General features: G+C 48.1%; 7 protein-coding genes across 7 annotated transcripts; 3 read left to right on the top strand and 4 right to left on the bottom strand.

The window, feature by feature from the left end:
* Positions 1-362: 362 nt before the first annotated feature.
* Positions 363-1,123, bottom strand: LOC128933759 (histone H2A-IV). The gene has a single exon (XM_054270842.1). The coding sequence runs from the start codon at positions 1,057-1,059 to the stop codon at positions 670-672; it is 390 nt and encodes a 129-aa protein (XP_054126817.1). The 5' UTR covers positions 1,060-1,123; the 3' UTR covers positions 363-669.
* A 290-nt stretch (positions 1,124-1,413) lies between these two features.
* LOC128933811 (histone H2B 8) lies at positions 1,414-1,877 on the top strand. The gene has a single exon (XM_054270916.1). The coding sequence runs from the start codon at positions 1,432-1,434 to the stop codon at positions 1,810-1,812; it is 381 nt and encodes a 126-aa protein (XP_054126891.1). The 5' UTR covers positions 1,414-1,431; the 3' UTR covers positions 1,813-1,877.
* Positions 1,878-11,622: 9,745 nt separating this feature from the next.
* On the top strand, positions 11,623-11,934 carry LOC128938999 (histone H4). Its single transcript, XM_054279704.1, has one exon. It carries the CDS (start codon positions 11,623-11,625, stop codon positions 11,932-11,934), a length of 312 nt encoding a protein of 103 aa, XP_054135679.1.
* Positions 11,935-12,199: 265 nt separating this feature from the next.
* LOC128933801 (histone H2B 7) lies at positions 12,200-12,580 on the bottom strand. The gene has a single exon (XM_054270905.1). It carries the CDS (start codon positions 12,578-12,580, stop codon positions 12,200-12,202), a length of 381 nt encoding a protein of 126 aa, XP_054126880.1.
* A 470-nt stretch (positions 12,581-13,050) lies between these two features.
* On the bottom strand, positions 13,051-13,362 carry LOC128937199 (histone H4). The gene has a single exon (XM_054276603.1). It carries the CDS (start codon positions 13,360-13,362, stop codon positions 13,051-13,053), a length of 312 nt encoding a protein of 103 aa, XP_054132578.1.
* A 2,731-nt stretch (positions 13,363-16,093) lies between these two features.
* Positions 16,094-16,577, top strand: LOC128936085 (histone H2B 1/2/3/4/6). Its single transcript, XM_054274787.1, has one exon. The coding sequence runs from the start codon at positions 16,110-16,112 to the stop codon at positions 16,488-16,490; it is 381 nt and encodes a 126-aa protein (XP_054130762.1). The 5' UTR covers positions 16,094-16,109; the 3' UTR covers positions 16,491-16,577.
* Positions 16,578-17,731: 1,154 nt separating this feature from the next.
* On the bottom strand, positions 17,732-18,421 carry LOC128937799 (histone H1). The gene has a single exon (XM_054277598.1). It carries the CDS (start codon positions 18,419-18,421, stop codon positions 17,765-17,767), a length of 657 nt encoding a protein of 218 aa, XP_054133573.1. The 3' UTR covers positions 17,732-17,764.
* Positions 18,422-20,390: the final 1,969 nt, after the last annotated feature.

The raw sequence follows: 20,390 nt of genomic DNA, 5'->3' as shown, positions 1-20,390 counted from the left end.
AATGAACTCTCAATTCAAAATACCTGATGCCACCTTTTGGAAACCCTCCTGGACTACGCCAAAGGTAAGTACTTACGGTTTTATTAAAGCCTAAAAGGTTTAAGCGGCAAAAAAGAGAAAAGAGAAGCACAGAAAGCAGCAAGCGGCAGGAACCGCTTCGTAGGAGGCGCTGGAGCCCCCGTTCCAGCCCGGCCCAGGGCAGGGCAGGGCCCCGCTCCCCGCGGTTTGAAAGCCCCGCGCTCCGGCCCCATTGGCCGCCCCGGCCCGCCCCGCCCTTCCTGCCCCGGGGAGAGCCGCTGCCCCCCACGGAACCCACCGGCTGGGAGGCAGCGAGCGCAGCCTTGCGGAGCCCACATCTCCTCTCAAACCACGCAGCGGTGACCGATTTCATCCGTGACAACCGCTGCCTTTTATTGATTTTTTTTTTCAAAAAGGTTAACTGACGCACGCTTACATAAGTAACTTCTAGGATAAAGAAAAAAGGGAGGAAGCTACAGAACACCAAGGCAGAGCCCAGAGATACATAACATTATAGGCACCGCCTCTTAAGATTTCAAGTTTTTAGATATATCAACACAGCGTGTATTCCTGGGGTCAAGCGTTCCTGCTCTTTCTAGGAAGATGTGGGTGGCTCTGAAAAGAGCCTTTGGGTTGTTAGTCAGATGAGATTTACTTGGCTTTGGCCTTGTGGCTGTCGGTCTTCTTGGGCAGCAGCACGGCCTGGATGTTGGGCAGCACGCCGCCCTGCGCGATCGTCACCTTGCCCAGCAGCTTGTTGAGCTCCTCGTCGTTGCGGATGGCGAGCTGCAGGTGGCGGGGGATGATGCGCGTCTTCTTGTTGTCGCGGGCCGCGTTGCCCGCCAGCTCCAGGATCTCGGCCGTCAGGTACTCCAGCACGGCCGCCAGGTACACCGGCGCGCCCGCGCCCACGCGCTCCGCGTAGTTGCCCTTGCGCAGCAGCCGGTGCACGCGGCCCACGGGGAACTGCAGCCCGGCCCGCGACGAGCGCGACTTGGCCTTGGCTCGCGCCTTGCCGCCCTGCTTCCCGCGACCCGACATGGCTCACGGAGCTGGATTAAATGAAAAAAGAGCCGAGTACGCGGAAAAGCTACGCGAGAGCAGAGAAAAAACGCCGCGAAAATGAGAAAATGCACAAGGAGCTTAAGCGCTGCCTTTTTATACCTTCCTGTTGAGGCTCGCTTGGACTTCTGATTGGAGGAAAGAGGGATTGTGAATTTAGCCAATGGGAATGCAGATGAGAAAGTCAACCAATGGAAGATGCACTGTATTTGACGTCACTGAGCCGAGCTGTCCAATAGCGAAGGACAGTGTTGAGTCATCTCATTTGCATACCGTCTCTATAAATAAGGGTGGCTCTGGTTTTGTACCTACGTCGTTCCTGCGGTAGCCAGGTGTAGACAGACCCGTAAAATGCCGGAACCAGCCAAATCCGCTCCCGCTCCCAAGAAAGGCTCTAAGAAAGCCGTCACCAAGACTCAAAAGAAAGGTGACAAGAAGCGTAGAAAGACTAGGAAAGAGAGCTACTCCATCTACGTGTACAAGGTGCTGAAGCAGGTGCACCCCGACACGGGCATCTCGTCCAAGGCCATGGGCATCATGAACTCCTTCGTCAACGACATCTTCGAGCGCATCGCGGGCGAGGCCTCGCGCCTGGCGCACTACAACAAGCGCTCCACCATCACCTCGCGGGAGATCCAGACGGCCGTGCGCCTGCTGCTGCCCGGCGAGCTGGCCAAGCATGCCGTGTCCGAGGGCACCAAGGCCGTCACCAAGTACACCAGCTCCAAGTAGGGCGCCTCCGATCGTCAATTTCAACCTAAAGGCTCTTTTCAGAGCCACCCATATATTCAGTAAAAGAGTCGATCACAGTTTTTTATCGGTGAGTGGTGCTTGTACTGTTTTAGTCACTGGGCTAGAACACGCTGTCAGAAGGTGAGGGAAAAATGTTTATCCTGTTTAGGTATGTAGAAGAATTTGGGTCGTCTTGTCTGTTCTGTTCTGTCAGTTGGTCCCGCAGGTCTATAAAAAGCATGTTAAGCCCCTAAAGAGTTTTAAAGCCATTAAAGGTTTCTGTCTTAATTTCAGACTATTTATTCGTACTAGTTATTCACAAAGACAGTTTGTTGTCCCCTTTAAATACGAGATGTCATTCTGGAGTGACTTGGCCGCAAGCCAAAGTGGCTTGTTTACCGGGAAACTAGGGATTAACCTGTAATGATTTAAAGACGGTATTTAATGAAACCAATAGCGACAGACAATGCAGGTGCATTATGGTATAGAGAACAGCATAATTTTATTAGTCCCAGAGATTTCACAACGAAGTGGTGTACTTTATTAACGTCGGAGGCATTAGTAAAATACAACACCGTGCAGTGGAAACGCGGCAGAATTAAGAAACCCGTAAGTGACAACACAATATGAAATTAGAAGAAAATATAAGAGACTTGAGGGAAAAAAAAAAAAAAAGAAAAGCGAGGATGAGCGCTTTAACGAACCTCAGGTAGCTCGGGATGCGCAGGGAAGGCTGCATTTGGTTAAACGCCTTTTAAAAGGGGCTTAAATCTAGGATGTCCCGAGCAAAGGCTGCGAGAAACCCACGGCAGAGACAGAGTGAAAACTCCACGTCTGCTGCGAGCTGCAGCTGTGCGAGCGCTCCGGGCCGCCGTCAGTGCCGCTCGGCCGGGCGGAGCTGAGGGATGAGAGAGGAGGGAGCGCGGCCGCTCCGGGCAGGGAGGGGGGGGCGGGACGGGGGAGGGCGGGGAGCGGCGGCGATGGCGGCTCCCGCCTGTCCCCTCCCCCTTCAGCCCCCACCGCCCGCACCGCGCGGGATTTTCAAACTCGGCCCTTGTCCAATGGCAGCCCGGCTCTGCGCGCGGGCCAATCACAGCGCGCTGCTGCCCATAAATAGCGGCCCCCGTGGCCGCTGCCCGCTCAGTGTCCGTTCCCTGCGCGGCTCGGGATTCTCGGTGGGCAGCGATGGCGCGCACGAAGCAGACGGCGCGGAAGTCGACGGGCGGCAAGGCGCCCCGCAAGCAGCTGGCCACCAAGGCTGCCCGCAAGAGCGCGCCGGCCACGGGCGGCGTCAAGAAGCCGCACCGCTACCGGCCCGGCACGGTGGCGCTGCGCGAGATCCGGCGTTACCAGAAGTCCACGGAACTGCTGATCCGCAAGCTGCCCTTCCAGCGCCTGGTGCGCGAGATCGCGCAGGACTTCAAGACCGACCTGCGCTTCCAGAGCTCGGCCGTTATGGCGCTGCAGGAGGCCAGCGAGGCCTACCTGGTGGGGCTCTTCGAGGACACCAACCTGTGCGCCATCCACGCCAAGCGCGTCACCATCATGCCCAAGGACATCCAGCTGGCCCGCCGCATCCGCGGAGAGCGCGCCTGAGCTGTCGGCAGACGGAAGATTCAGACCATCGAAAACCCAAAGGCTCTTTTAAGAGCCACCACAACATCATTAAGGAGCTGTAAAATCCTAATTACGTGTAAGAAGTGAGGTTTTTGGGGTGGCTTATAGTCGCGAGGATCTTGCACGTCAAGTAAGTACAAAGTAACGCATAAGCTGTATTTCGTAGGAGTCAGATCCTGAGTTTTGCAAAACTGTTGTGCAGTTAATTCTTTAAAAATAATTTTGCTAAGCCAAATTTTCGTTTAGGGTTGAAAACTGGTCTCCATTTTTTATCTCACGTCATTTTGATTGTAGGAAAATGCTTTCACGGTTCTCAAAGGGAAGCTATCTACTTAAAAGATAAGTGGGTTTTATCTGTTAGCATGTCTTGATATCACTTGTTTGAATTCGTAAAGGGAAGTTCTGTAGAATCCTGCTCCCCTGGCTGGAGAAGTTAAATGCGCTCTAAATGTCTCCTGATGTCTCCTGTGTGTTGCAGATGTGCGTGCCTCTACGTCCCTCATTTAACCTCACCGGTTTTCTGCAGCAATATTGTATCTTCCCCCCCCCCCCCCCCCCCCCCCCCCCCCCCTTGTTTTTAATTCTTTTGGTTTTGGGAGGGCTGTGGGACTCGCTTTGTTTCTGAAAGCGCAAAAACTCCTTTCCCGCCCTCCCTGGAAGGACTCCCCATCGGTGCTTTCCTCAGTGCTCTGCCGCTCCTGGTCGTCAGCGGCGTCCCCCGGGCATTTCCAGCCCATTTCAAGCGCTACGATTTATTCCCAGATAAAATATTTCCAAAAGCGGTGGAGGGGTGGGTGGAATCCAAGGTGGAGGCAAGGATGTTTTCAGAGTCCTTTTCCCAAGCCGTGTGCGTGCTCCTTGCTGGAGTCTGGTCTAGGACCACACGTGTGACATCGTTAATGGATGGTTGGGGATTTCTGGCTGCATCAATCTTCTCTCTCGTTATCGAGGCTCCCAAAAAGGTTTCTTGGAGTTACCACAGGCCAAGCGTTTTCCAAGAAGCATCTGTGCTTGAAAACTTAGCAAGTCTAGAATAATTTCTAAATGGAGGCTGTTCCATAATCGTCTTGTTCAGTGATTTTTGTGAACCTCCCTAGAAAATTGATTTCTCCCTGATTGTAAATTCAGTCACACACACACATCCCTGCTCTCCTAGTCATTAGATGTGTAGCTGCCCGAAAAATGTACATTTCTAAAATTATTTCGGACTTTCTGGTCCCTTTATATATATATATATATATATAAATGCTACAGGTAGATTTAGGTAATCTGGGGAGCCTGCTGTTCTACTGAATTATTGGAAATTATGTCCCTTTGGTTTTTCGGGGCTGCCAATGAGTACCGGTGGCTTTACGAAGCTTAAACACAGCTTTCATTTAAACCAGGAAATAAGGAACCACTGAGAAATGCTTAGAGGAAATATTTCTCCAAGAAAGCCTAAGATTGCAAGGTTCAGTTTAGTCTTAACTGCTGATAAAACCTTCATTTTAGGAATATTTCCTTCTCTCTGCGAGAAACTTGGACTCTGCAGCAAAATCCGACCAATCAAGAGCCTCGACACCATTTTCTTTCCTCTGTTTTTCTCGCTTTCAGCCATTTTCTGTTTCTGAGCCTCGGAGGGTTAAAAGGGAGGGGGGAAGGCGTCGGGAGCCGGGCTTTGGGAATTCAGAATTCTCTGCTGTGATTTATTCATCCATCCCCCCTAGATTTAGTCGTTGACATATGACTTGTGTTTTTCCAAACAGATTTTTTTATTTCTGCAGATTGCTGGTGGGACTGCAGAAATGAGATGTAGTGAAAGCTAACTCATTTCATTTTCTGATATGGTCAAAGACATGTCTACCTGGACCTGTTTGCATATGCTTATAGGAAAAATAAGTATTAAATCAAGTAAAATCGCTTTTTCTAGTGGTTTATTTAGATGATATTTGATATCTTATAGAAGCTATTGGTCAGAGTAGTTACATTTCAGAAAAATGTAGCATCAGAATTAATGGGCTGTTTGGGATGAGAGAGGAGGTTTGGGTTTATGGTTTGTTTTTGGTTTTTTGGGTTTTTTTGCATGATGAAGAAACAAATTATATTTAAGCAGTGAGACAGGGAGATGGGTTTTATTTGCCTTCATCTCTCTTTTCCTCTTGTCTTTTGAAGACCTCAAACTGTTTTACTAAATTAAATATTATTTCGATTCATTCATAGAGAGTTACCTGCTTGAGTGCTAAAAAAAAAAAAACCACTTAACACTTCATCAGCTGAGAAAGAAAGATGTGCAGTGCTCTTTATTTTCTCAGGGCTCATATAAACTCTAAATTATAAAGCCTGAGCCTGAAGTAGTTTTGGGGTGTAATGCACAGCAAATGGGTGACAGACAGACACAGGTGATGTGGTGCAAGATTCCCTAAGTCCAAGTGGGAATAAATGTGGAGGTTCCTCTGGTGCCAGCAAGGTTCAGCTGCGTTTCTTTGCTTTTTGCAGGGGAGCCTGAGATAAAAGAATGCTGCCAAGGCAAAGCTGGATGTGAGCTGGAACTCTGTGCTGAGCAGCTGAGGATTGCCTTGAAAGCTGCTGTTGGTGATTAAGGTGCTTTTGCAGGTGATTTTAGATGCTCAGCAAGATACTTGGCTAGGACTGTTCCTGGCCCTTTAGCATCCTCCATGGATGAGCTGGCTCAAATTAAAATCATGGCCTGGAAGAATGTTCTTATCAGTCCAATGGATAAAATAGAGCATCACTACTGACATTCTGCTGAAATACTTCATTTCATCCAAATACATTAAAGGTCTGATGACAGCATCTTTCTAGAACAAAAAAAAAGAAATTGAATCAGTCCTACTTGACAGCTATTAGTTTCTGAAAAAATTTGAACAGATAAATATCCATATGAAAGCAAGGTTCTTATTTGAATTAACTATTGTAGTGTAAGTATTTTGTAAAGGTGCTTTCCATGCAAGCCAGCATGCAAAGATAGGTCTAAACATGTTTCAATCTGCAAGTCCCTGTTGAGGGTTTCTTCACCATCTGAATCACCTGTTGATTCCCCCAAAGTCAAGTTTGAACTTGGCCAACCACACCTCTCCTACAGGCCTGGCCAGCACTGCCCTGCTGCATCATCTCTCCTCTCCTCTCCTCTCTTCTCCTCTCCCATTCTACCTTCAGCCTGGGCACCAGCACGTGTCAGACTGTAGATGTGCAAACCACATGGTCACAACGCTATGGACATTTATCAAAATTTCATATTATATATTAGAAAGTACTTTGTCAGCTACTCCTATGATGGAATTAATTACACTGGGTGTGACCCTAGGATCCTGCTGATTAATGCACTTGTCCAAGTGAAGGTTTCCAATTTGTCTTTCATAGGTTCTCAAGTTACAGTATGAATTGGGTGGATCTGAAAAGTGACCACTACACTGAAAATTAACCTTTAATCCCACACAGGACACCCAGCACTCAATTTCCAAACCCGTCAGATGTCTGTTTTGTTTTAGGGGTTTTGAGGGGTTTTTGGGGGGTTTTTTTGGATTTTTTTGAGGGTGTTTTTTGGTTTTTTGGGGGTTTTTTTGGTTTTTTTTTTTGGGGGGGGTGTTTTTTTGTTGTTGTTTTGTTTTATTTTTGTGGGGTTTTTTTTGTTTTTTTGGGGGGTGGTTTTTGGTGTCTCTGTTTTTGTTTGTTTTTTTTTCATCTGACATTACCTCAATTCTTGGAGTTGTTTCCTTGGTCCTTCCTTATCTTTTTCATTCTGCTTTGGTTACTTTAGCTCCATTAGCTTTTAACAAAACCTTTTATTTTGGCCAGCTCTTGTGGCCTAATGCTACAACCACTCCAGCCACTTATGCTAAACTACTTAATACTCCATGAGAATATGCAGAATGCAATTAATGAAAGTTTCCTGTAACACAAGATGGAAAGCTCTGTTCTAAGTGAAGCTGTTATGGCAATACCAGGGTTTAGTGATAAAAAGAAAACAAACTAAAGGAACATTAATGTATCAAACCAATGCAAACTGAGTTTGAATTAAACATGTTTGTACACAAGACAGGGTAAGCCCATCTGGCTGGGGGCTTCAACCTAAGTCTGTGATGAGTGATAGGGATCAGAGAAACAAATCCTGCAGCTCCAGGGACACTGGGGTGGCAAGGGACATGACAAGGGCAGCGTGGCCCTGCCCCAACACTGCTCCCTACTCACCTCTCTCATCTGGGTCACCTCCGGTGCTTTATCCAGTGCTTTACATGGAATGACAATGTTCAGTTCCATATCTGGTTCCCCATCCTTCATGTTCTTTTACCCTTAAGCACTGTGAGGTTTTAGCATCATTTTAGCATTAAATGAAGATGCTTTTTTAATGATCAGTTTGTCTTTACACATCAGCCAAGTCTGTGCCCTGCTGTGCTGTCATCTGTTCTCATGGGGGGGTTAAATGTAGTTAAGGTATTAAAAAACCTGGTTATATATCCTCTGTGTCCTTATTGCTTCTCTCTCTACACTTTATTCTTGCTCATCACTCTCTGTTTCTGAAGATCTAGTGCCAGGAGTATTTGATGTATTTATGGGTATCCCCTTTCCCTCTGCACATGGATTTTCATTTATTATGCTATTCCAAGCACAGCACTGATCCATCAGGATGGATCTGTGAAGCCACACAAAATTCTGTCCTGTAAGAGCTTCAACTTGTGGTGCCATCAGTAGGAAAGTAATTGATCCAGAGGGCACATGACATATTTTTCTGTAAGTGTTCCATATGGTCTCATGGATTTTAGGACAGTGTGCCAATGCTGTAATGAACATAAGGATCTGGAGCTGAAGGCATGATGTGAGAGGCATGACAAAAAAAAAAAGCACACACAAAAAAAAAAAAAACCACATGAACAAAACAAAACAGAAGAGTGTTTCTGAGACACAGCTTTTCAGGAACAACAAAAAGTCAAATGTAAATCTCTGTGTGTGTTAGATGCCAATTCAGTGTGCTGAGGTCTGAAGGTTTCCTGAATTAATTCCAACTCCTGATAATGTATGGAAAACAGGTAAGATCTCCACTGCACCAATGCAACGATAAGTGGCACTTCAGAATTTCTGAATGCTTTGCTGCAGTCAGCTAGATCTGTCAGACTCCTTGTCACACTGAGATTGGAACACTTCTAAGCAACGGACAGGGCCAGCTGCAATTCAAGTTACTTATGTTGTGAAACCGAACATTAAGGAAGGTTATCTTCCCCTCCTTTTTCCTAAATGAAGTATGCTTTTGGTTGCTGAAATTAAATGTTATTTCCCTTATTTGGGCTAATTTTGAACTTCCCATCAGTTCTTCCAGGCAGACTCATCTGACAGATTGTTGTAGTTTTGTTTTTTGGGAAAAGGAACACGTTTGGAAAAATTTAAGATCACTACATGGATATGGACTGGTTCACTTCCAGGAGGGATGCATTTAAGAGTCCAAGAGTGGTAAATATGCAGACACCAAAGGAAAATGGAGGAGTTGCCAACATCTGTCACTCTCAGGCTCCTTTGGTATTCTCAGTGTAGGCCAGTACAACACAGAACTATTTCCAGAACAGAAGTGTCACCTCAGCTCTGCATCCAATGCTTGAAAACTGTAACAGAGTCTGCAGCAATTCCAGGCCAGTCCTTGCTGGTTTTAGTGGTTGTTTAGGCAGGTGCATGCAGAGTTTGAGTTCACCTCGCAGCAGCAGCAGCAGCACAAGTGCAGCCTACATAGAAATAAAATGAAAAGTGAGTTCAATACTGATTCCATGAAGAGAGGACTGAATTACAATTATTATGTGTGTGCATGCATGTGTGCATGCAGTCATTATATGTTTTCAAAGATCTGTGACTGGCATCTTTAAATGGGAAAAATTTCTTACCATCCTTATAAAATTCATCTAATTTAAAGGCCCTGGAAGGCATGGCAGCAAGACTTTATTATAGAGGTATTTCATAATACACAGTATTTTGCAAGCAGCTGTATATGTTGTATTTTAAGAGCATTTTTGAGTATTAAAACTTTTTATCCCCAGGAGTTTAAAAGGTAAGGTTTGTTGGGGTTTTAGTTTTGTTTTGGGGGGGGGTGTTGTTGCTTGAGGGTTTTTTTATGTTTTTTTTTTAAGTGTAACAGGCTGATGTGACAGGAGGGTGTCACACCGGTGGATCGCAGTCCTGTGGAAGACTCCAGCTGAAATGTAGGAATCAAACAGAAGGTTTCCTGGTGGTGCTTATCAGGAAGTGACCAAGCAGGAAAGCCAAGAGGGCCTCATGTTAGGGAAGAATGAAAATCGAATGCACTATGATGCATCCCTAAACTCTGGAGTCACAATTCCAAACCAGGCAGTTGCCTGAGTTATAGAATAGATTCTATCAGTAAGTTTATGGTTTCATAAAAGAAGGCTGAAGAGCTTTGAACAAAGTTGTCTGCTGCAGAGGGAAATAGAAAAAGAGCTGAAAGATAACCACAGCAAAACAAGCAAGCAAACAAATGAATGAACCCCAGCAAAAACCAACCAAATCCAGAAACCTTTCATTATTTTCCTGTGTTTGGAAAAAGTAGTTTGGATATATCTATCTTACAAAAAGACAGCAGATTCTTTTTTGAAAATGTGTCTACTACACTTTTGAGGGGATAAATGAGAGGAGGTAGAGAAAGAAATTTCTTACCCTAAAATGTGTGAGTCATTAATAAGATAGAATGATCCCAGGGAATGAGACTATTGTTACAGCAGTACATTTTTTTCCTTCTCTTTTTCAAAGTTACACAAAATCGTCCCAGTGAAAATATTTTATAATGATGAGTTCTCAGAATATGAAGACTAATTGCAAATTAAAACAGAAATCACACCAAAACAAAATCCCTAAAAGGTTCTTTGGGAAATTCTTATTTTCATACTTTTAAAAGATTTATTTATTTCTATGTCAATATTCCTCTAGTAACTGTAAAGATTATTTATTATTACCCCAAATCAATGGAAATTTCTGGAAAATTTTTGCTGTTAAAATAAGAAAAAGAAAATGCCAAGTGGCCTCAAACGTTTTTAATTGTGAAAATGAGTTTAATCTCAATATAAATTAGTTTAATAGTATCTGTGTGAGGAAGGAAAAAATTATTAGTTTATGCAATCCTGCCTTAATCCAGGAAACTTAGTAGTACTGGAACATTCATCTGTATTTGGTGTTGACTGTAAAAATACGAGTAGCATTCCTATTTTAAATGGTGCATGTTTAGCAAGGGGATAACCCAAACGAGAGAAACTTGAAATTGTCTTTCCATTACAGTGTGGTGCAAGAAGAGGACTCCTACTTCCCTCGTAAGAAGCATTCCCAGAAAATGTTGTGGCAAACAATGTCTTCTGCCTTATGGTCTCTTATTTTATAATGCTCTATGCTTTCAGCTTTCCTAGAAATGGTGAAAAATACCCTGGATAGGTAAAGGTATGACAGACAAGATGTATGTGTTAGCACATGTGTGTGCTTGTGTTTCCAGGGAAACAAACAAACAAAGCCCACTAAAACAAACACAGGCCACAGGACTGTTCACGTTTTAATCCTCACTGAGGAAATTCGACATTACATTAAAAAAAAGAAAAAGGAATAAAGGAAAAAACCTCTAGCCATGACACGGCTTGAGCGTTTCCTTCCCCGGCTGTTTTAAACAAAAAGAAGCTGTAGGTCGCAGGGGCCAAGATTGCCAGAGATTATATAAATTCTCCCGAGGAAGGTGTCCATGCAGGCACACGCTAACAACCAAAAAAATCAAAAAGGAGCACTTGAAGCGTCCAAAGCAGGAGCAGAAGCCGGGATGAGCGGGCCGAGAGCAGCGGAGAGGCGGGGCGGTAGCGCAGGGCGAGGGCCCGCATTGGCAGGATTTTGCCGCAGACCCGCGGGCAGTGGGGAAGGGAGGCGAAGGGGGCGCCGGAAGAGGGTGCGGCGATCCCGGCTCCTGCTCCGGGCGGAGACTCGGAGCTCCGGGGAGCTGTGACCGCGCAGGGGCACGGCCGAGGCGGGACGGGAGAGCAGCCAAGAGAGGCGAGCGCTGGGAGCGGGAGCGGGAAAGCGCCGCGGTCGCGCCGCGCGGGGGAGGCGGGGCCGGAGAGGAGACCCCGCCTCTTTCTGCAGTCCTCAACCAGGTCGGCTCCCGCATAATAAAGCGGCGCTGAGAGAGGCGGATAGGGCGCAGTGAGGAGTTGACTGGAGCGTGTGATCATGTCAGGCCGGGGCAAGGGCGGTAAGGGGCTCGGCAAGGGCGGCGCCAAGCGCCACCGCAAGGTGCTGCGCGACAACATCCAGGGCATCACCAAGCCGGCCATCCGCCGCCTGGCTCGGCGCGGCGGCGTCAAGCGCATCTCGGGGCTCATCTACGAGGAGACGCGCGGCGTGCTCAAGGTCTTCCTGGAGAACGTCATCCGCGACGCCGTCACCTACACGGAGCACGCCAAGAGGAAGACGGTCACGGCCATGGACGTAGTCTACGCCCTCAAGCGCCAGGGTCGCACCCTCTATGGCTTCGGTGGTTAAACTTAATTTGGATCTAACTCACACTGTTAAAACACCAAAGGCTCTTTTAAGAGCCACACACGAATTTCACAAATAGAGCTTGTAATTACTTAAACTAGTAATGCAGAGAGTAAGAGTTCTGCAGAATTGTTTAATATTTGTAGCCTATACTGTTTGTTCTTGGGTATCATAGTACATAAGCTACATCGGTATTTGCAATCACAGCTCTTATAATGAATGTGTGGTGGCTCTTAAAAGAGCCGTTTGGTTAATAATTTATATCCTTTTACTTGGAGCTGGTGTACTTGGTGACGGCCTTGGTGCCCTCGGACACGGCGTGCTTGGCCAGCTCGCCGGGCAGCAGCAGGCGCACGGCCGTCTGGATCTCCCGCGAGGTGATGGTGGAGCGCTTGTTGTAGTGCGCCAGGCGCGAGGCCTCGCCCGCGATGCGCTCGAAGATGTCGTTGACGAAAGAGTTCATGATGCTCATGGCCTTGGACGAGATGCCCGTGTCGGGGTGCACCTGCTTCAGCACCTTGTACACGTAGATGGAGTAGCTCTCTTTCCTTGCCCTCTTGCGCTTCTTGTCGCCCTTTTTCTGCGTCTTAGTGACCGCCTTCTTGGAGCCCTTCTTCGGTGCTGGAGCAGATTTCGCCGGTTCAGGCATCCTTTATGTTTTCTGTCAGGATCTCCCCCGTAGCACAACAGCATCGAAAATGGCGCCTACCCCCCTTATTTATAACGGCGTTATGCAAATTAGAGGATCGTAATTGCTCCATTCCTATTGGAGCAGAAAGTACCAACGTAACGCCAGGCACTTCCGTCCTGTAACGGCCCGAGCTCAGGCGCTGCAATTACACAATCCTGCCGCAGTTAGGGTCCGGGGTCTAAAAACAGAAAGCAGCGCGTGATGCAAACTGCACTGGGTGGGCATTCACTAGCGTATTCACCACCAATGACTTTAGCCCCATGAGAACTTCTAAATTCTTACCTTTTACAGGTAAGAACCCTTTTAATAACCTTATTAACACAGATATAAGATCAGTAATCACAAGCTCTTATGGTGAAATTGTGTGTGGCTCTGAAAAGAGCCTTTGGTATTTAAGACACGGTAAGTTAGAACTACGTTTTTTAAGTTTAACCGCCGAAGCCGTAGAGAGTGCGACCCTGGCGCTTGAGGGCGTAGACTACGTCCATGGCCGTGACAGTCTTCCTCTTGGCGTGCTCCGTGTAGGTGACAGCATCGCGGATGACGTTCTCCAGGAAGACCTTGAGCACGCCGCGCGTCTCCTCGTAGATGAGCCCCGAGATGCGCTTGACGCCGCCGCGCCGAGCCAGGCGGCGGATGGCCGGCTTGGTGATGCCCTGGATGTTGTCGCGCAGCACCTTACGGTGGCGCTTGGCGCCGCCCTTGCCGAGCCCCTTGCCACCCTTACCCCGGCCAGACATGGTCACTCAATCAGAAGCACGAAAGCAGTGAACGAAGGCAAACCCCCGCGTGGCCTATATGGGCGGCGGTCCGACCTGTTTGAGGACTGCGCTGGGCCGGGCCGGGGCGGGCTCTCTGTGCGCGCCCCTCCCCCCGCGGGCCGGGCCTTTGCCGCGCTCCCGGCTCGGGCCCGGCCCCGCCCCCGGAGCCCGAACCCGGCGGGGCCCGGAGCGGATCCGGCCGGGCTCTCCCCGTGCGCGCCGCGCTCCGCCCGCCTGCCCGGCCCCGCCCGAGGGCTCTCGGTGCCCGCACGGAGCGGGGCCCCGCCGGCCGCGGGGCTGCGGCACAGCCCGGCCAAGGGCGGCGGAGCCGCGTCCCGCCCGCGCTGCGCCGCCGCCCGCGAGCTGTGCCCGACAAAGGGCCCGGCCCGGCAGGGGACAAAGTGGTCCCGCTTCTGCGGTAAATGAACCCTTTTCTGCCGAGAGCTCAGAAACGGGAGTAATGTGCTACGCATGTGTTTGCTTGTTTTATTCCCTGTCAGGGCAACCCTTTAAATTTCCACCGTGGTGGAATTAATTTTTTGTGTCCCACGTCCTAGACTTAATGATCACATAGCTTTGGTTTTTTTGTGGGTCTGATGTGTTGATGAAGGAGCTGATTTATGCCTCTTGCTGCTATACCTATGAAAAAACCTATACCACACTTCATGTGCTTTTAAAAAGTGGCATGTGGTGGTGATTTTCATGGTCTCACTCTTTACTGAAGCTATTGAACTATTCCTTTCTCTGTTTTTTTTTCTTCATTCAACATTACTTTTTGAACACAAACCAATATTATTTCCTTACTGCAGTCCTACAGCTGCATTCATTTTGATGAGTTCCATCATCTTAGTTATCTTTAGTAGTTTTAAGTGTTCATATATTTGGGTGCTCCTTTTTTTTTTTTTTTGGAAAATGCATAGTTTGCTTCCTTCCCCTCTTTGCTCTTCTGCTTTCTTTTTTTCATCTTGGTCTTTTTTAGTACACTTAAATTTTGCTGTTGAAATGACACATATATTTAACGTTTCTCCAGGGAGTTACAGGGTCTTCAGATGATAACAACACTCAACAATTTACAAAACTAGAATAGAAACCTTGCAGCTACAGGCGACAAAGTATGGAGCAAATCATACAATTATGCCTAAAATTTCAGTCTCAACAACTGAAAGATCTACAATAGCTGCCCACAGCCTTGCAACCCTGCTTCTCAAATGTGATTCTAAGGTTCATCATGCACTTTAAAATTTTCCCAAATAATCCCAACCACAAGACAGATGTGTCTCATCATCAGTAAATTTGCAATTTTCCTTATTGCTATGTGCTGTCTCCTCTTGATGGCCAAGTTGTTCTTTACCTTTTCCTGGGACTTCTTGGTTCCTTTCTCTGTGTTCCCCATAAGAAATTAAACCACATTAAAATAAAGTTATTTTCAGAAATTAATCTAAATCTCCAGCAAAGATCCCTGTTGTGGATGAGAGGCAGCAGGGCTGTGGAGAGAGGGCAGGTATTAAAGCAGAGCAGCGAGATAACCAAGGTAGAATTGAGCTGCTCTTTTCAACACTGCTTTGCCTCCACAGTTTAGGAGATATGAACAGCAGAAGCACTTTCAAGCAAGCCTTTCTCACTGGGAAGGAAAAATATCCCACTCTTTCTTTGTCTGCTTCCCTTCAGACTCCACTACTTTGCAAACAGACCGGAGGTCTTTGTGGATCTGTGCCTCTGCTCAGCACAGTAAAAAGGAAAAGAGAGCAGAAGCAAGACCAGCTTGCTAAGATCTCTTTTTTCCCTTGTCAAGATAGGTGGCATGAGCCTACACAAGAAACCTTTCTCCTCTGATACCAGGTAAGTCCATTCTTTGAACAGTCCTTAAAGTTTCCAAAAGGAAATAAAATCATATTTTCCTCTTGCGCAATGAATTCATATTAACAAGAAAACAGCTTGATTTTCTGGTTTGTGATAATTTCCAACTGCAGAATAAAATCCATATCTAATTTTTAGGGTTATCATGGTTTTGGCTTAAACACATACTTCCAATACTTATTCCATCTGAGAAGAAATCCAATCATTTAATGTTACAAAGTAAATCACAGCTTCCATCTCATTTAAATTCATGAAAAAGAAACCACACTCTATGGGCCAAAAGGATTAGTTCTAAACACGATTGGCATTGCTTGTATTCCAGACTCCATATCTTTCCTGGTCGCATCGTTTTCCCTTTTACATTTATCTCGTGGCTGTTACAAATACAGACTGTTCTATGAAGATATGCTCCTTCTTGTAGAAAAAAAAAAAAAAAAAAAAAAAAAGAAAAAAAGGAAGAAAAAAAAACAGTAGCAGAACCCCTCTCAATTGGTTTGTTTCTGGGTTTGCTTTTTTCTTTCCTCAGAAATGCCCTTAAGGAGGTTTTGCTGCTCCGAACCCGCCGGGTGCTGGGGGGGGACCCCGGCCCGGGGAGAGGCCGCGCCGCAGCGGAGCTTCGGCACCAGGGCTGGGATTGAGACAGGTTATTCTGATTGGCTGATAGTATTCGAATCAGCGACCAATCCTAGCGTGGTCTTTAAAAAGGACCAATAGCAGAGCACCTCGGTCTGCGAATGACGTCTCTACGGCAGTTGTCCAATGGAAGTGCTTCTTTCTGATACCAGCAATTTGCATAAGGGCTCTATAAATACGGCAGTAATCGCATTAACCGGCACTCCGCTGTGACCGCGCAGTCAGGGAGAGCAGCCATGCCCGAGCCGGCCAAGTCCGCCCCCGCGCCCAAGAAGGGCTCCAAGAAGGCGGTGACCAAGACGCAGAAGAAGGGCGACAAGAAGCGCAAGAAGAGCCGCAAGGAGAGCTACTCCATCTACGTGTACAAGGTGCTGAAGCAGGTGCACCCCGACACGGGCATCTCGTCCAAGGCCATGGGCATCATGAACTCCTTCGTCAACGACATCTTCGAGCGCATCGCGGGCGAGGCCTCGCGCCTGGCGCACTACAACAAGCGCTCCACCATCACCTCGCGGGAGATCCAGACGGCCGTGCGCCTGCTGCTGCCCGGCGAGCTGGCCAAGCACGCCGTGTCCGAGGGCACCAAGGCCGTCACCAAGTACACCAGCTCCAAGTAGGGCGTCTCCGATCGTCAATTTTAACCCAAAGGCTCTTTTAAGAGCCACCAATTTTTTCTATAAAAGAGCTGAATCAGTGCTTTTAGTGGGGAGGTATGTAAATAGCTGAACATTTGCACGTTAATTTTTTAGATTACTTTGTGCTCTAGCAAGTTTAAATGTACTTACTAATATTTTCAGAAAGTTTATCTGTTTATGCGCGGTATATCAACTTGCTTACAACCTCTAATCCGGTTGCTTCTCAAAAGGGACTAAAAAGCAGCAACAACTTGTCCAATTCCAAGTCCCGTGGGGAAGGTGAAATTGGTTAAATTTTCTACGGTTAAATGCCTTTTACGCAAAACACGTAGCCCACACTTTAAATGCACTAAAGCAGTAAAATAAAAGGTTTTTTCTGTCTTGGCGGCTTAATTTACAGGCGGTCTGTACACTACTAGGATTAGATTTTTTGAACGGCGGCGTTTCGGGCTTAAAACACCCATGGTCCCAGAGTCACGCAGGAGATAACTGCCGAGAAAAGGGCTCTCAGTGATTTACTGTAGGATTTAAAGGGAGCCGGGGAGAACCGGAGCGTGGGGCGCAGCCCTTCCTGCCCCGCCGCGCCGCTGCGGCACCGGAGCCCCGCTGCAGCTGCCGCCGGACGGGGCCGCGGCACGGCCCGCACGTTCCCGTCCGTGCTGCGTCCCTCTGCCCGCCTCACCCAGCCCCCCCAGCTCGGAGGGAGGGAGGGAGCGAGGGAAAGAAGGAGGGAGGGAGGGAGCGAGGGAAAGAAGGAGGGAGGGCGATGCGTGGCTCCGCGCGTCACCGTCCGGCCGGGCTGGGGCCGCGGGGGGGTCGGGCCCCGGAGGGCGGAGCGGCGGGAAGGCGGCGCGGGCCCAATCGCGGCCCAGGGCGGCACTTTCAAACGGCCCCGGGCACCGGAGCAAAGGGCGCTCGCCGCTCCACCGACACCGCCTCCCTCCGCTCCGGGCGGCGCCGGTCAATGGGCAGGGGCGGGGCGGGCACGGCTGGTATCGCAGCGCTCCCAAACGCACCAAGGGACACGCTGCCTTTTAAAGGGAGCCACAATCTCCCACGCAGGCGCTGCAGAGCGCACTCGTACCCAAAATCTGAACTTTATTAAAGCCCTGTAAACTCCCACCGAAATCTGTGAGTGATTTGGGGCTGATGGTGTAGGACCATAGTGTTTCAGCTCTTTTTGAGAGTAAGTGGGTGGCTCTTAAAAGAGCCTTTGGGTTTATTTAGATGAGTAGACTCAATTTCTCTCAGGCACCTTACTTCTTTTTGGGCGCCGCCTTCTTCGCCTTGGCCGCTTTGGGTTTGGCTGCCTTGGGCTTGGCCGCTTTGGGCTTCACGGCCTTTGCCTTGGCCGGGCTCTTGGCCGCCTTTTTGGGGCGCCCGGCCTTGGCGGCTTTCTTGGGGCTCTTGGCCGCTTTCTTGGCCGCTGCGGCCGCCGGCTTCTTGGCCTTCTTGGGGCTCTTCTTCACCGCCGCCGCTTTCTTGGGCTTCTTGGCGGCACTGGCGGGCTTCTTGGCCGCCGGCTTCTTGGGCTTGGCTGCGGGCTTCTTCTTGGTCGCCTTTTCTTTTGTCTCCCCCGGCTTCTTATTCAGCTTGAAGGAGCCGGAGGCGCCGGTGCCCTTGGTCTGCACCAGGGTGCCCTTGCTGACGAGGCTCTTGAGCCCCAGCTTGATGCGGCTGTTGTTCTTCTCCACATCGTAGCCGCCGGCGGCCAGCGCCTTCTTGAGCGCGGCGAGCGAGAGCCCCTTGCGCTCCTTGGAGGCGGACACGGCCTTGGTGATCAGCTCGGTGACGCTGGGCCCCGCGGGCTTGCGGGCCTTGGAGCCGCTCGCCGCCTTCTTCGGCTTCTTGGCGGCGGCCTTGGCGGCGGGCGCGGAGACGGCGGGAGCGGCGACGGGCGCGGTCTCGGACATGGTGCCGGCCGGGTCCGGAGCCGGGCAGAGCACTGGGCCTGCAGCGAGTCGGCGGCCTGGCTTTTATAGAGCGAGGCGCGCGCTGATTGGTGCGCTGCAGGGCCCGCCCCGGCCGCCGGCTGGAAGGTGCCTTCGCCCCGCTCGGTTTGTGTTTCTTAGGAGCCCAAAAGGGCCCTTTTTAGCGGAAATTCCGCCACCGACCCCCCCACGGTTCGCGGCGGCGTGGAGAAGAAAGACTCTTGCTCCCCTCGGCCGAGTTTCCTTTCGAAGAGGCAACGGGTGAGCTAAAAAAGAGGCGATAAACACCGAGTCCTGGACCTGAACAGACCTCGGGAGACAGAAACTTTTGTTTTTCCTTCTAAATAAAATCCGCGATGTGGGGAACCAGATTTCCAAAGTAATGAATTAATGTTCTTTAAAGGGTCTTCTCTTAATCTGAACTGAAAAGGAGGGATTTAGATCGATATTTTAGTCGCAATTTGATTTCAAAGAGGAGTAAGTAACACAGGCTCATCCTGAGCACTGAATATGGATTAGAAATTAGCTCCTTTGTCCAAAACCATTTACCTCTTTCAAAATAATGAAGAGAAATTAAATTGGTGCGTTCTGCAGCAAGGCAAGGAGCGGGTTAAAGTCCCGTGAAGGGCTTTTTGTCCCACCGAAGGAGGCGACTTTTTACAGCACTGCAGTTTGTGCTGTGTTGCTCAGTGCACACAATGCAGACATGGTTCCCTCGTCCTCTGCCACAGAAATACTCACTTTCTCAATAAATTAGGTGACATAAAAACTTAACACGGCCAATTTTTGTTAATAATAATAACCAGTGGCCTCTCATTTCATAGTATGTCAGTGTTTTTATTTTGATACAGCTGGATTGGCAAAAATCTGAGTCATCATTGTTAAGGAGACACTGCTGCTGCTGATTTTCCCATTACTCGAACAAATTAAAACTTGCTCGAGTGATCAGTCAGGATTCCTCTTTCACAGCAATTTCCTAAATATTCCATTTTCTTACTGTCCAGTGATTGCTCCCTACACTGGAATTGATACTAAAAACGGCGTGTCTTGATGGATCTGCCGCACTGGAACAGCTGGCTGCTAAGCAAGAGGGGGGACACTCTTCAGAAGCTCTTTTCCAAGACCAAGCTTCAATTAAAAATAAATGCACTTTGTTTTTCAGAGTACCAAGCATAAAAAGAAGTATTCTCTGACATGTTTATTACTGCCTATAACCCATTGTTTTGACAAAGGCCTGTAACCTCCTTTCCCTCTCTTGATATTGTAACTGTTGGTGATACTAAAATTCTGGACAATGTTATGCTTAATGTAATTTATGTTTTCAAATGGATAATTATAAAATATGTTTTTTGACCAATAATAGCAGATTTTCTGTTTATATTTCAGCATATTTATGGTTTATAATTAGCACTATGTAGAAGATGGAATCAAAACTGGCAACAGTCCCTTTCACCTCAGATTGCCTGGGTGTTGGGAAGAACAATTATTCTCAAACTCCTTCAGATTTGAGGCAGAAAATGGGCTCAGCAGCTTAGATTTTTAACGAGAAATAAGGATTAGTAACTCAGAATGCCTTTTAATACAAAACAACAACAAAACCAAACCACCAAAAAAAAACCCAAACGAAGACGAGAAACTTCCTATGTTATCTTAAAGTATAAAAGTTGTTCAGAGGGGACAGGGCTGTTTTTAAATACATCAGTGAATTACCCGAACTTCACAGAAGGTCGAGCTGAAAAAGGAGAGGCGTGATGGGGGTGGGGGTTCTTTCCTACAATCTTAGCAAACTTTCATCAGCATGAAGTGATTTATTACTACCCAGTAGATTTTTCAAAGTTTTGATCATAATTTAAGAGCTAAGATGCAAAGTATTTAGAGCAGCTTGGTTTTGGATTTTTTTCCAAGAGCTAAGACTAAAAGGATTTGGGGTGTTTTAGGGGGATTGTTCGTT

This window comes from Melozone crissalis, unplaced genomic scaffold (genome assembly GCF_028551555.1).
Source record: "Melozone crissalis strain CALT ecotype California unplaced genomic scaffold, PUWL_Pcris_2 ptg000004l_1, whole genome shotgun sequence".
Classification (NCBI taxonomy): Eukaryota; Metazoa; Chordata; class Aves; order Passeriformes; family Passerellidae; genus Melozone; species Melozone crissalis.
This window is presented reverse-complemented; position numbering and strand designations above follow the sequence as displayed.